This window comes from Hakea prostrata, chromosome 7 (genome assembly GCF_041222555.1).
Source record: "Hakea prostrata isolate BN-2017 chromosome 7, UWA_Hpros_2, whole genome shotgun sequence".
In the NCBI taxonomy this organism is placed as follows: domain Eukaryota; kingdom Viridiplantae; phylum Streptophyta; class Magnoliopsida; order Proteales; family Proteaceae; genus Hakea; species Hakea prostrata.
In genome coordinates, this window is record NC_142606.1 from 24582621 (window position 1) to 24597326 (window position 14706).

General features: G+C 39.7%; 1 protein-coding gene across 2 annotated transcripts in view; it reads right to left on the reverse strand.

Moving 5' to 3' along the window:
- Positions 1 to 8663, reverse strand: part of GCP4 (GAMMA-TUBULIN COMPLEX PROTEIN 4) — a 35923-nt gene extending 27260 nt beyond the window's left edge. For both annotated transcript variants that reach the window (XM_089161231.1, XM_089161232.1), the window contains exons 1-4: positions 8272 to 8663; positions 7497 to 7788; positions 6939 to 7075; positions 6270 to 6368 (exon numbers count right to left, since the gene is read on the reverse strand). In XM_089161231.1, coding sequence (XP_089017357.1) covers positions 6270 to 6368; positions 6939 to 7075; positions 7497 to 7788; positions 8272 to 8441 — 698 coding nt within the window. In that variant the 5' untranslated portion in view covers positions 8442 to 8663. The remainder of the gene's footprint in view (positions 1 to 6269; positions 6369 to 6938; positions 7076 to 7496; positions 7789 to 8271) is intronic.
- Between the last annotated feature and the right edge of the window lie 6043 nt (positions 8664 to 14706).

Genomic DNA, 14706 nt, shown 5'->3' on the forward strand with positions numbered 1-14706 from the left:
TTCTTTATGTTTTGTCCCCTGCAGCAGTCCAAGTTGACTGATCTATAATAGTGGAACAAGAGATTCATCTAGTTCAGCCAACTGGATGGTCCAATCTGCCTCAGGTTCTACATCAGAAATAGTACCACAGACTGTATCTTATGTTCTGATACCAAGCTCAATACTGAAACAGTAGACCTAGCACATGCACAGAGAAGAGGAAGCAGGAAAACTAGGAGAGACTAGAGAATGGGGAAGAAAACAAAGATCACATTGGTTGCAGAAGTCCTACCATGAGCAATATATTTATATATGATAAAAAATAACTGACGGGGTAAGTAAAACCCTCGTTATAAATTTATATCCATTACGTATATACCTCTACATATACACTACACAAGAAACAGAGTTCCTAAATACCATTACCATCAAGTGTACTCCAGAAAAGTCTCTCTACCAATAACCCCATTTCTATTGTCAACTTTTTGGGGGGTAAGACTAACGTGATAACCACTAAACCATAGCATCTCCCCCCCCCCCACCCCCCCCCCAAAAAAAAAAAGAAGTTGACAATAGAAATGGGGTTATTGTTACAGCTATGGGAAGAGGGGCCTTAAAGGTGGCTTGTGCATACTCAAGAACTCTGATATAGCAATTTCAACCATTCACACCCACAAATCCTTCACTGTTGTTCTTCTGTCTTCCAAAGATACCCAATGAGCAATCATTTTCCTCTATGCCCCACCTACTTAAGCTGAAAGAAAATTGTTTTGGGAGCATCTTCACCTCTTCATTGAGACTCTCCATCACCCTTTCATCCTAGTAAGGAATTTTAATGAAGTCCTAAAATCCAATGACAAATTGGAGGCTCTTATAAAGCATCCCCATCCCTACCTCTTCTCTTTAAAATCATTTCTGGATTTTCTCTCCAACAGCTTTTGGGATTGGGGATCCCTTTACATGGTCTAATATGCAACAACCATCTCATCTAGTAAAAGAAAAGATAGACCATGTTTTTGCCTATCCATATTGGATTTCTCTCAACCCCAATGCATCACTAAAGATCCTACCTATGATTGGCTATGACACAATCCATTGCTCCTTTGTCTTGAACAAACTCTCCTCTCTGGCAAGAAACTGTTTCATTTCCAAAATGCATGGTATCATCACCCTGATTTTTTAAATTCTATCAAACAGGCCTGGGTTAAGGATGATGACACTGATCTCCACATCAAGCTGGCAAATCTCTCCAGATTTCTTCAGAACTAGAACAGGTCGGTATTTGGGAATATTGACAATCCTTTTCATTAGACATCTTGTGAAATTGATGTCCTACAGGCTACCTATCATCCAAACACGGATTTAATTCTTCAAAAAATTCACACTATCCAATGGGCTTTGCAGGCTTGAGGAGCAGTTCTGGTTTAAAAAATCCAGAGAAAATTCATCTTTGATGGGGACAGAAACACCACATATTATCACCTAGCATCTAAAATTCACTGCCATCAAAGAAAAATTCAAATTGTGATACATGATGGTCAAACTTTAAGGAGTAACCTGGAAATTGCAACAGCCTTTGCCAATTTTATAAAAGATCTTTTTACTTCATCAAATCCTTTAGATCCTGATTTTGTTGAAGGATTGTTCCCTCCTTTGAACCATAACCTAATTCCCCAGGGGAACCGCCACGACACCCCCACCCCCGCCGCGGAGAGACACGGACCACCAACGGATGGATAAAAATCATCAAAAACACACCCCCAAAACCCCCCCCCCGCTCCTCGGCGGCCAACAGCGCACCGAACGGGCACGGGGAAAAGCGAGGACACCCAACAACCGCCGACGCCAGGGCCGCAGACGGGGAGAGGCCGAGCGGCAAAACCCCACCGGACCAAAATGAAACCCACAGCCAAAGAACACAACCAAACAGACGAGAAGCCCCCCCAGACCGGCAGGGAGCCGCACAGGAACCGCGAAGGCAAGGAACCGGGGACACCGACACCCGGGCCGCCCAACACCGGAGAAGAACATCCAGGCACCGGGAAGAACGCGGACTTCAATAATTCGGCCCAACCTCACCAAAGCAACGACAACGCGAGAGAAAGCCAACACGCGAGGAGACGGAGACAAAGGAGACTAAGGACCAGAGAAAAAACCAAACGAAGGGAAAAGAAGCAGACAAGGGAAGAGACCACACGCAACCCACCCCCGAAAACCGCAAGAAGGCCCCAACCACCCCGAAACCAAACGAACCGAGGAAAGAAGAAACAAGCCGGAACCCGCGGGCCGACCAAACCCCGGCCGAAGGACCAGAACACCGAAGGACCGGCAAGAGCCACGGACGAGAAGACAACCACAAACCACAGGGGGGAACAAGAGAAGGCAGCCCGGGGGCAAGCCCCCAGAAACCACGAGGGACCAATGCGCACGCGCACTGGCCGGAACAGCCGACCCCCCCCCGGCGCCGGGCCGCGAGAGGAGGGGGGGGGGGAGCTGGGAAGAAAAAAAGGAAGCCCCGGGTGGCCACGGCCCACGGGGGGGGTGGGGGGGCGCGGGCGGTAATCCATGCTATCTCTAGCCCACCTTCTTTAGAAGAAATCAAAGAAGCCCTTTTCTCCATGGGTCCTCACAAAGCACTAGGTTTTGATGGATTTAATGCTTACTTTTATCAAAAAAAATTGGGACCTGATCTACAATGAACTGCAATCCTTTGTTAATAACTTCTTTACCAATCTCACCTTGCCCTTTGGAACAAATCATACCTTGCTATGTTTTATTCCAAATCCTGAAAACAAAAGAGGTTTTGGACTTCAGACCAATTAGTCTATACAATGTCAACTACAAAATTCTTGCAAAAATTCTGGCTAAAAGACTCAAACCTTGCCTTCTAACCTCATCTCACCCTCTCAAGGTGCTTCTATCTCTAATAGACAAATCATAGACAATATTATGATTCCTCACGAGATCTTCCACTTCATGAGCAAAAGAAGGGAAAATATGGCTTCGTGGCCTTAAAATTGGATATGTCCAAGGCTTATTATGACCGAGTGGAATGGGGAGTTTTAACCAAATTGTTTCAACTGCGGGGGTTTAACAACCGTTGGTGTGCCTTAATCAAGACCCTCATATCCTCAGCCTCTTTCTCGGTAAAACTTAATGGAAGTCCCTACCTCTGGTTCTCTGGTTCTAGAGGACTCAGACAGGGTTGTTTTCTAGAGTATCAAAATTGCTAGAAATGCTCCGAAAATCTCACATCTCTTCTTTGCAGATGACACCTTTCTCTTTTGCAAAGCGGAAAAAGATGATGTGTTGGCTTTACAAGCCGCAATTGATCTATTCTCTGACATTACAAGACAAAAGATTAACTTTGAGAAGAGTGGTGCTTTCTTCTCTAGAAATGTGGACCATGCAAAGAAAAAAGCAATCTTGTAGATACAATGAATCAAGGAAATGAAGAAGAATTTTGTGTATTTAGGCACTCAACTTTTTTCAAGGAAGGACCAAAACAAAAAACTTTGATTCTCTTCTAACAAAGATGGGAAATAAATGCCAATACAAGGTTGGTTGAGTGGTAAAGATCCATACTTCTCAGTGGAGAGATCTTGCGTTCAACCCTTGCGGACGGCATTTCATTTCCAGTATTAAAAAAGCTCCAGTACCACAAAAAAAAAAGATGGGAAATAAAATGGCCACTTGGAGAGCCTTTTCTCTCTCCTATGCAGGACAAGAAGTCCTCATGAAATCGGTCCTCCAACTTCAATCCCTATACCTAATGCAATGTTTTCGCTTTCCTAAAATTGTGTGCAGAAAAAAATTGGATGTTGTTTGCCAAAGATTTTGGCTAAGGAAACTAAGAAAGGCAAAACAATTAACCCTCATATCTTCGGATCGATGTTGCAGAGCTAAACAACAAGGAGGGCTAGGGTTTAAGAGAATGGAGCACATTAACTACGCTTTACTACTTAAACAAGGCTGGTGACTTCTCAACAATCCAAATTCACTATGTGGAAAAACTCTCAAAGTAAGATACTTAGAGAATTCTACACTCTTTGATCCAAAGGGAAAAAATAAAAGAGGATCATGGATTTGGCAGAGTATCTCTAGTATCCTTCCCCAGCTTCAAACAATGATTCAAAGAAAAATTGGAGATGGAAAGAATACTTACTTCTGGTTTGATCTGTGGGTTCAAACATCAAGGGATCATATGGTAGGTGATCACAACTTTCATCTTTGGCAAAGGCAGTCCATAGTACAAGAAGTCCATACTTCTTAGTTCTTACCAACAAAGAAAAGGGAGTTACAAAATCCAACCAATGCTATTTCCATTCCACCCTCTTTATCTCAATCAATTCTATCACTTCATCTATCCTCAACACATGATTCATGGTTATCTCTGTTGTCAATAACAGGTGAATTCTTGACTAAATTAGCCAAAAAAAGCCTTGTCAAAATTGAAATAACCATGAGCCATCAACACCCCACTCTAGATGGTGGAAATTCTTCTGAAAATTACCACTTAACCCAAAGTATAAAACTTTTTCTGGTGTCTCTTGAATGCAGGTTTGCCAACCAAAATCATCCTTTCTAAGTGGGCAAGACAACTCCAACAAGCGAATTGTGCAATAACAGTGACAAGTCTATTTGGCACATCTTCCTTTCATGCAATTGAACGAAGAGAATTTGGGCAGCGGGACCATTGGGACTTAGGACGGAATTGATCAATAATAACTCTCATTAATTTATGCAATTCCTTTCCACTTGGTTATGGCTTTGATAAAGAAACTAAAATTTGGTTCTTCTTTATATTCATAATAACTTGCAACCAAATCTAGTTAGAAAGAAATACCAAGGTTTATAATAATAAAGATCCCAACCCCACTAAGACTACTCATCAATGTCAATAGATGGGTTGGTGATTTGAAGTCATTCCCTAAAAATAGACCCGAAACAATCAATGCAGAAATTAGACAATTCCCTACCTCCTTTAAAATGCCTTAACTCATCTAATCATTTTGGATACTTACCAATTTTAATGTGTGCAAGTTTACCTTATGACTTAGAAGGCGACAGATGGAGCGTAGGACTTTTTCGGGAAGGAACCATCCAGGACTTTACCACAGGGATAGCACCAGTGGGACAACTTTTGGAGGAGTTACTAAAAGCCACTTGGATAGCTATAACATTAGCCCAACTGAAGCAAGTACAACTACTAGCAACATATCTGCTAAAGGGCAAAGAGATAAAACACTTATCTCCTTCCTTATTCCCTATTTTGGCACATATTCTAGTATTCTACCTATAACCACTCAGCTAGAATTCTGTAATTTAAGACAGAACATTGCTAAAAACTGGTTACTTAGTCTAACAACCCAACATGTAGGACTTCCTTGTTTAAAGGCTATGACTCATGATGGATGTAATTGCAACTTTAAATCCTAATATAAGTTATCTTATTTCTTATCAAAAAAAAAACTTTTTTGGGAGTATTGCATTAAAAATTTAAGTATCATGTACAGCAAAGATACAACGCATAGTGTTGAGCAATGTTTTCTATGGTTAATTCTAAACCTAATAAACATATCACTAGTAATTTAAGAAGAAAATGTCTCCAGAGATTCCTTTCCAAAAAAATGAATTTTCTACTCTCTGAGGGGTTTATAAATTTAAGAAAAAAAAATTAAATCTGATGTAAAAAGGAATTCCTAATCAAGTATCTTCCAATACTAGCTATGCAATTAAGCTAAGGCAAGGAAATTAAGAGCTCAGCCAGTAAAAAGGGAAGAAGAAAGAAAGAAAAAGTGACCATTAATAATTGCAATTTGACAACCTTACCGAGGTAATTCCAAAGATCAAAGTACTAGCCTTAGACCTCAAACTGTTATTGGCCTTTGGGTATCAGAGGTTGTCAAGGAAATGCCATGACTACCAGGGCGTGAAAGCTATCTAATGGCTGCTGATTCATCATATAAGAGGGCTTATGCTTTAATTCATGAGCTTGAATACTCATGTCATTTTGGGTATCAAGGTCTGTGAATGTTCCTTCCAGATTTATAGCCAAAAAAGTACAAGAGGGATCTCATGTAGATTGGCCAGGGTTAAGATATTACATAGCTGATTCAACGGTGAATTGGAAAAATTAAATTTCTACATCACATCCCTTGATATTTGTTTTGTAAATGCAAACCTCACTTTACTAGCAGCAAAATTTTCTTCATTAGCTCCCACCAACCAAAAAAAAGCCGGCCGGGGGGGGGGTGTCTAGGGGACTAATGTAAAACGATGTTAACTACCTTCTAATGAAGAACTCGCCATGCTGGTCTTGAAGGATTCCGTATACCATCCATGATGAGAGTTGCTGATACATGACCTGATGTGCGTGCCAAAAGAGCCTATGCTTTGTCACATAAGATAAACACTAGGAAATTAGCCAATAACTTAGCAGATTGTTATATGAAGAAATCTGCATTCAAATTTTCAATTAATCCACAAATGTACTACAAGAATCTAAAGCAATACCCAATGAAGAGTAATCACACCATATTTGAAGCAACTTCAATAGGGAAACCAATGCAGTGCACATGTAAAACTTGTGTAGACTGTACATACCAGCATTCTTTTACTTAGCAAATTGAATACATAGAGGAAGCAGCATATATCTTGGACTTAACAATAAGAAACCACAGGAAAGATAAATAATGTACAAAAGACGAGAAAAATGGATGTATGAAATTTTCAAAGAGAAAGAATTTGAGTTTAATGCAGCTATATCATATAAATACACTTGCCCAAACATATGGCGTTTAAATCTATCCATGCCCATGATACAGATCCTCTTTCTCAAGGCTTTAAGTCTCCATATAACAGTGGCATATACACAAGAAATTGTACAAGCAACATATTACCAATATAATTATATACAAAAAAAAAATTCAATACAAAGTAGAAAATCAAGTACATACCTTTGAATGCAAGCTTGCAATTCAGGCACTCCACAGTGACATCGTTTGTGCAGAAGGTTGAGAAGCTGCCCTCCTCGAATATCACCACGCTCAATCTCCACAATGAGCTCACAAAGTGGAGGCAAAAGAATAAAAAACTAGAAGAATACACAAGACATCCATGAGCATAAAAAGCAGACCAAAAGACATTACAAGTATCATGGTACCCAAAATAAACCAAAATAATGAAATTCCAGATAGCGATTTGAGCAGAACAAGTTGAGACATAATATAATGGTACTGTACATTACATGGTGTATTAGTAGGACACGTCCACATCAGAATGGAAACTTGCTCATTATCATTCTCTCCCTATTCATAAAAATAATAAATATCACACTTGTGTGAATTATGCCATTAACCTTTCACGGATACTGTAAGTATTGTTACTTACCTTTCAGAAGGAAATCAAGGATTGAGAGATAGATATGAATATCCCCGAGTAAAAATGGAAATAAAGACAAAATGTAATCGAAGAATCCAAATCACTGTCCTTTATTCTTCCTTGAATCAACATACCTTGTTGAGTCCTTGAGTCACTGTTGCCAAAATTGGTGTAGGATCTGACAGTAATTTCTGCTCAACGTGTAAAACAGCAGATCTGTAAACCGATAGTATTTCAACAATGCCATTTGCTACAGCCCTACGGTACACGCTTGGCTGTTTTGTTTTCTCCTTCGGCAAATCAGAAGCCTGTGAAATGTGAACTTCATTTTTCCAACGTATCCAACTTAAGTCCCGAGAGTTCGTCGCAAACCGATCAAGCTCTTTATAATAGAAACCTAAGGAAATAAGCTTCTCTATGGCATCCCTGCAATTACAAGTATATTGTTTCTTTGTTCAAATAGTATTTCACTCATCCAACCATAGACGGCAAAGAAAAATGTGCACAAATAAATCAGGAAGGAGTCAAGAATACCAAAACAGCGCAGGAAAGAGGCAGCTTATAGATACTAATCTGACCGAGAGAAACAAAAAAAGCTAAGGTCTGCTATTGGCAGTGTAAAAACCAGAGAGTGCACAGTTTCACTCTTTACTCAATTCCCAAATGGACAGGCTCAAATTAAGGTATCCTCCACTTCACACAAAGTGGTTACGGTTACTTGATTTGCAAGCTCAAAATTAATAACCTAAACAATTCATATTATCCTAATCGTAGAATTGAACGGTAACAGAGGTGTTCAGACCTGAAACTAGTTAAAACACACTCCATCGAGATAAAGATTGAACCAAATCAAAAAATCAAAGTGATCGGCGAAGATTCAGAGATTCAGAAAGCGGTGAAACGATTTACCTTTCCGATGGTTCTAAGAATGAAATATCAGGAGCAAGCTTGAAGGTGCATTCCTCTGATACTGGGGCGTCGGAAGGGAAACTTCCACCCATACATCTCTGCTGCTCTCTTTCGTCGACAATGAGATCCCCAGTGTACCCTAAGAGCGCTAAAAGCAATTCGTGCAACATTACTCTTAAGGATGATGATGATGATGATGAAGGATCGCTGATCCCTCACACAAACGCAATAGATTGGCTAACGAGTACTGGCAGGTGACTACAAGCTTTGAAACTGAAAAGGCGCTGCTAACACCTACACCATCTGATTTCTGTATAAATGAGTTCCCGCCCTCTTGGTGCTCGCTTGTAGCTTCACCGTATCGGGCTTTTCCCCATGAAATGAGTTTTAACTTTTAACTTTAAGGGAATGATCCGGAAAGTAGTATATTTTCTCTTTTTTCGGGGGGTTTGAAAATTCAAAAAAGTAGTTATCTAAACTTTCGGTAAAAACGCACCTCCCGATAATTTTTACCGTTTTGATTTCTGACGTGAAAATGTACCATGGATGAGTGACATGTATCCAAAATTAATCTAAAGAATTAGTTTAAATTAAAATATAAGATTTTGTATCTTTCCAATTTAGTCTCAACGCTTGGAATTAATCTTGGACATGTGTAGCTCATCCAATAGCCATATCAAAAATGGACAGGATAAAGATCGGAGGGGGGACGAGGGGAGTCTAGATACGGGCATCGGATGTTGGATGTAGCATAGATGGGGCTACAATCGGGTTAAGTTGATTTGAATAGTGAGTGGAGCTTGCACTATGGGTCCGTCGGGACTGAAAAATGAACACCGGTTTTGGTTACTAGATTGGCATTGTGACTCCAACCGAATCAATTTGGATCAACGTATTTCCAAAAAAAAAATCATGACTTAGACCTTGAACCTTAACGGGGGGATGGGGTAGGAGTCTTATGGTTCCCCTGGAAGTTGGAACCTCATAACCTATAGAGAGATAGGGTTGGGTTGATTGAGCTTGATTAGGCCACGATAAACACCTCAATCTTTGGCAGCCTGACCTAACCTTGACCCTAATCACGAGTCACTCCACACTCCTCCCTCAAGGTTAGAATTTTAAGATTAGATCATGTTCTAGCTTAAGGTATGTTTGAGCCATCAAGGGCAAACTTGCACCCTAGATTTGACATATTGTGAAGGTAACACCCTCAACACCGTTAGGGAATTTGAATTTTGAAAATTATCGTATTGTAGTTTGTATCAAAGTCTATTATTGCAAAACAATTTTCATGTAAAATTCAATCACCTCATACATTTCTCAGTTGTACTTACCAATTGTAACTGTTTCTCATGATATAAAAACCAATTGCTACCCACAATTGGGGTATGCTATCTCCTCTGTCTGCTCTAGCACTCTTGCATCCACTGGAGCCATGCCTAACCTCAGGCAGCATTTTACCCTCAAGCTTACTGCCGATAACTATCTTTTATGGAAAACCCAGTTGCTTCCTCTTCTCAACAGCCAAGATCTCATGGGTTTCATTGACCGCACCACAACCTCTCCTCCTCCAACTATACTTCCTCAAGACTCAACTACACCCATCTCATATTCTTCTTATAAGGACTCGCATCGCAAAGACCAACTTGTTCTAAGTTGGATAATTGCATCTCTCAGCCCCAAGGTGTTTCCTTTTGTCCTAAGACTCTCTACATCTGCTGAAGTCTAAACTGCTTTTTACAAAATGTATTTGACACTCTTTCTCACGCCAGCATTTTACAATTGCACATGCAACTACAAAACGCCACGAAGGGTGATAAATTTGTTTCCACTTACCTTCGTGAGGTAAAATATCTTTCCGATCAACTTGCCACTACAGGTCGCCCACTAGGGGAGGTCTTGGGTTTGCACCCGTTCGGCGGCATTAATTATATATAAATAAAATCTCCCTTGATGATGTAATCGTGGTGCGCGTAAGCTGGCCTAGATGAACCTCATCCAAAAAAAAAAAAAAAAACTTCTGCAGCCCCTCCGCCTGCAGCAAACATGAGTAGTATTTTACCCACTCCTTCGGCCATGACTGATTGGTTTCCTAATATGGGAGCCACTCACCATATCACACCTGACTCTGCCAATCTGCAACATGTGACCCCCTATACTGGTAACGAGAATTTGGAAGTAGGTAATGGAATTGGTTTACCCATTAAAAATATTGGTACTGTTCTCTTTCAAAGCTCTTCAAAATCTTGTTTAAAATTTCAAAATATTTTGCATGTGCCTGACATTACTAAATTTTTTTTTCTGTTCATCAATTAACCAAAGACAATAATTGTTTTTTTGAGTTTCACCTTTTTTATTTCATTGTGAAGGATCAGGTGACCAAAAAACTATTGCTACGCAGGCCGGATCATAAAGACGGGTTGTATCATCTACCCGATCTGTGCCATTCCTTTCTACCATCGCCCACTCTACACATCTCCATTCACCAACCCTAGATCTTTGGCATGCTCTTCTTGGACATCCTCAATCCAATACAGTTTGTCGCATTATTAGTTATAGTTCTTTGCCACATCCTTCAAGTAATTTTAGTCCATGTTCTTCCTATCTTTTGGGTAAATTTCAAAATTTTCCATTACCTAATATATGCAGTGTTGATGCTACCCCATTAGATTTAATTTTGGGTGATGCCTAGGGCCTACCCCAATTCTCTCTACTACATGAGAGAATTGCATGCATACAAGGTCTCTACCAACCAACATTGTAGCTCCCAATCTATCCCCAAATTCGATTCATGTATTTACTAATAATTCTGCTACCCTTGCTCAATAGTTCCGTTGTAGGTGCTTTCGGACCTTTCCTGGGCTCTAAAGGAAGTGCCATAGTAAGCACTACGTTTCTCTAATGATCCAGCTTTTCCTCCTTGACCCCTTCTTATGAAGTTGCATTGGGAGCTAGTGCTTGCTATCCCAAAGCCTGTGGATCCTATCCGAGCAATAGATTTTTTTTTTATCTTTGTTGATGATTTTTCCAAGTACACATGGGTCCACATTCTTGCTAATAGATCACTTTTGTCTTATATTTTTGTTCAATTCAATACAATGGTTTAAAAACAATTTGCAAGACACATCAAATAATTTCAATGATTGGGGTGGTGAATATGAGAAACTTAATACCTATCACATCCACCCAGAAGGTTTCCATCCACCCGAATACCGGGGGAGTGATGCACAGTCCAAGACAATCACCAACCATTCCACACAATAGTTCAATCATGAGCAATAATAAAATTTTCTAATAAGGATCTCAGAAGGATCTCAAATCCAAACCAGAGTGCAAAAATTATGACAAAACTTTACAACTAGAAGGAAAAAGAAAGTATAATCAAAACTCCTAAGTATTACATCAAGTACAAGTCCTTAAGTAAAATATAGTTTTGAAACTCAAAAATCTCCATATCATGAATGGTATAAATCAACTCATGAGTTGAATTAATTTTAGTATGTGCAGTCGAGACATGAACATTTTTCACTGTAAAGTCATAGTCCCTAAAATCTTGTACATTGTACAGATTGGTCGCCAGTGTCTCATATTCTTGAATTTATGTGACAACTGGATCTGCAACAAACTCTAAAACAAAAAATTTTCCAAAGGATGAGCTCAAAAGAACTCAGAGAATAGTTCACAAACAAATAATCAATATCACAATCCAAATCAATACATCACATAGTGCAACATGACAAGAGGTGGAATGCAAGAATGCAACTATGCTTTAATAGATGTTAGTCTCTAATGATAAACACTCATTAAGACAGAACACCAGCCTTCTCTGGGTAGGTCTCGTCACTCTGATTTCTCACGAGTTAGTTACCGATCTTGAGATCTTGGGTAAGGGGTAAAGGCATCCTCTCGGACTATCACCATGGCTGAGGTTTAACTCACCACACCATTAGTATGACTATTAGCGCGTGTTATGGTTATACATAGCTCAATGCAAGACAACTACTAGTCACATCAACTTAGGTTCAAATACTTTCCCTTATGCATCTCACACTCTTGATTCAGTATCCTCCCTTACTAATGCCAATGTATCTTACGACACCAACCAACTCAGACTATGCCTTCTCTTAACCGTATTGGTCATCCACATATAATGGATGGGGCAAGTGATCAAAAGGATCTTGCGCTATCTTAATAGCACTATGACCCATGGGTTAGCCATTTCAAAGCACTCCACAAATCATCTCTTGCCAACAGTGATGCAGTTTGGGCAAGCTGTGTTGATGATAGACGCTCAACCGGAGGATTTGTAATTTATTTAGAAAACAAGTTAATTTCATGGTCTACAAGGAAGTAGCATACCATTGCTCCATTCTCCACAGAGGCAGAGTATCGTGCCATTGCAAATACAATAGCTAAGTTAGTTTGCCTCAAGTCCCTACTACAAGAACTTATAATTCATTTGCCTCAACCACCATCTCTATGGTGCGACAACCTAGGGGCTACATATCTCACCATTAATCCCCTCTTTCATGCAATAACCAAACACATCGAAGTCAATGTCCACTTTGTCCACCATCTTGTTGCTAAAAAACAATTACTGGTCAGATTCATTGCCACTCAAGATCAAATTGCAAATATATTCACCAAGCCACTGGCAAGCTAGAGGTTCATGCTACTGGGAGACAAGCTGAAGATTTGCAAGCCACTACCTTCACCTCGAGGGGGGGGGGGTTGTTAGGGAATTTGAATTTTCAAAATTCCCATATTGTAGTTTGTATCAAACTTGATATAAAATCAGTCACTACCCACAACTGGGTTATGCGAAACTTCTGCAAACATATTCTTTACAAAAACCACAATCCTATGACACTAAGAACCACTAAGCTGATGACTCTTTGATGCTCTTCTCAGATCCTCCTCAGGAGTTAGATGAGACTCTTTGTCCTTTGTTTAGTGATCTTATGTAGGGTTTCGGTTCCTCGGTTCCTCTCCAAGAAGAATATCTTATAACGCGCCACGTGTAAGATGCGAATTTGAAGTAAGGATTAAACCTCTACTTTTTACCCTACTCGAAACCCAATTAAACAGGGAAACCCGATTATCTCTCCAAACCTGATTTCTCTACCTTGTACAAGATGCTCACACAAGAAAACGTTATAAACATAATGCTGACTTCAACTGCAATGGAACCTCTACAAAATTCTCTATCCAAAATGTATTGATTTCTTGCTTTCTCTTGGAGTAATTACTATTGTCGTCTCAAGGTGCTAAAGATGAAGAATACCCATATGGGATATGGAGTTGTAGAGTTTTTTATTCAATTTTTTGTTTATGGCTTGTTCCTGTAAAGTCAGGGACACAGATGGATTGAAGAGATTCTACAGTAATAATGGCCTTGAAGCAAAGTTTGAACCCTCTAGGGGGAAAATATCATTATCAACAATTTACCCTTTTTTTTTAATGTGTGGGCCCCACAGAATATATGCGGGGACTATGTCTGAATATGATAAAATAATTAAGAGGTTGAATAATCCCCAGTGGAACCTACATGGGCCCACAAAATATGTCTGGTGAAAAAGCATTAGTGCTCTCCCAATGGAGAAGTGATATTGACTCTCATCTTTCACCTCCCAATGTTGAATCCTGGTTCCGCCCTTGGTTGTGTCAAGGGAATGATTATTGCGATTTAGATTGGAAATCAAGGTCTTAGGCTCTCTTCCTACAGGTCTCCAAAACCTCACTGCCTTGCGATGTTTTGAGGGTGATGAATAACAACATGTCGGGTTGTCTTCCAAGCTTGAGTGGGTTGAGTTCATTACATGTTTTGCTTCTTAATGGCATCCAATTCTCATCCATTCCAGAAGATTTCTTTTCTAGGCTATTATCTCTTCAAGTTGTTGCCATAGATGGGAACCCCTTTTTTGCTTGGGAGCTCCCCCAGGTCATTCGAATGCAACAATAATCAGCAATAATCTCCAAAGCAAGTTATTTGCGAGCTTTGTATGAAGAAGATGAAGGGATGAAGCCTCCAAGGGATGTAAAAGGGGTGGAAAGCTTGGAAACCAAATCATGTTGGGAGGGATAATTGGGTTTTAATCCTTACCTTTAGATTAGCATCTTACACATGGCGCCTTCTTTGAGTTCATCTTACACATGGAAGCATTGATTTTATATTGTGAATAAAATGTCTATAATTTTTTCCCCGACAAAATATAGGTAAATTAAAGCAATAATACAAAAAAATATATATACATAACTTTAACCTTAAAAAGTTAAATGCAAACCAACATTTTCTTTGGTTGAAGATGCACATCAATTTTTTATTTTTTTTTCATAAGGACCTATGCAGCGAAAAAGCATTAATGCTTCCCCAATGAAAATGTTATCTATGGACTTTCATTCTTTGGGCCCCCTCAAAGTTGATTCCCAGTTCCG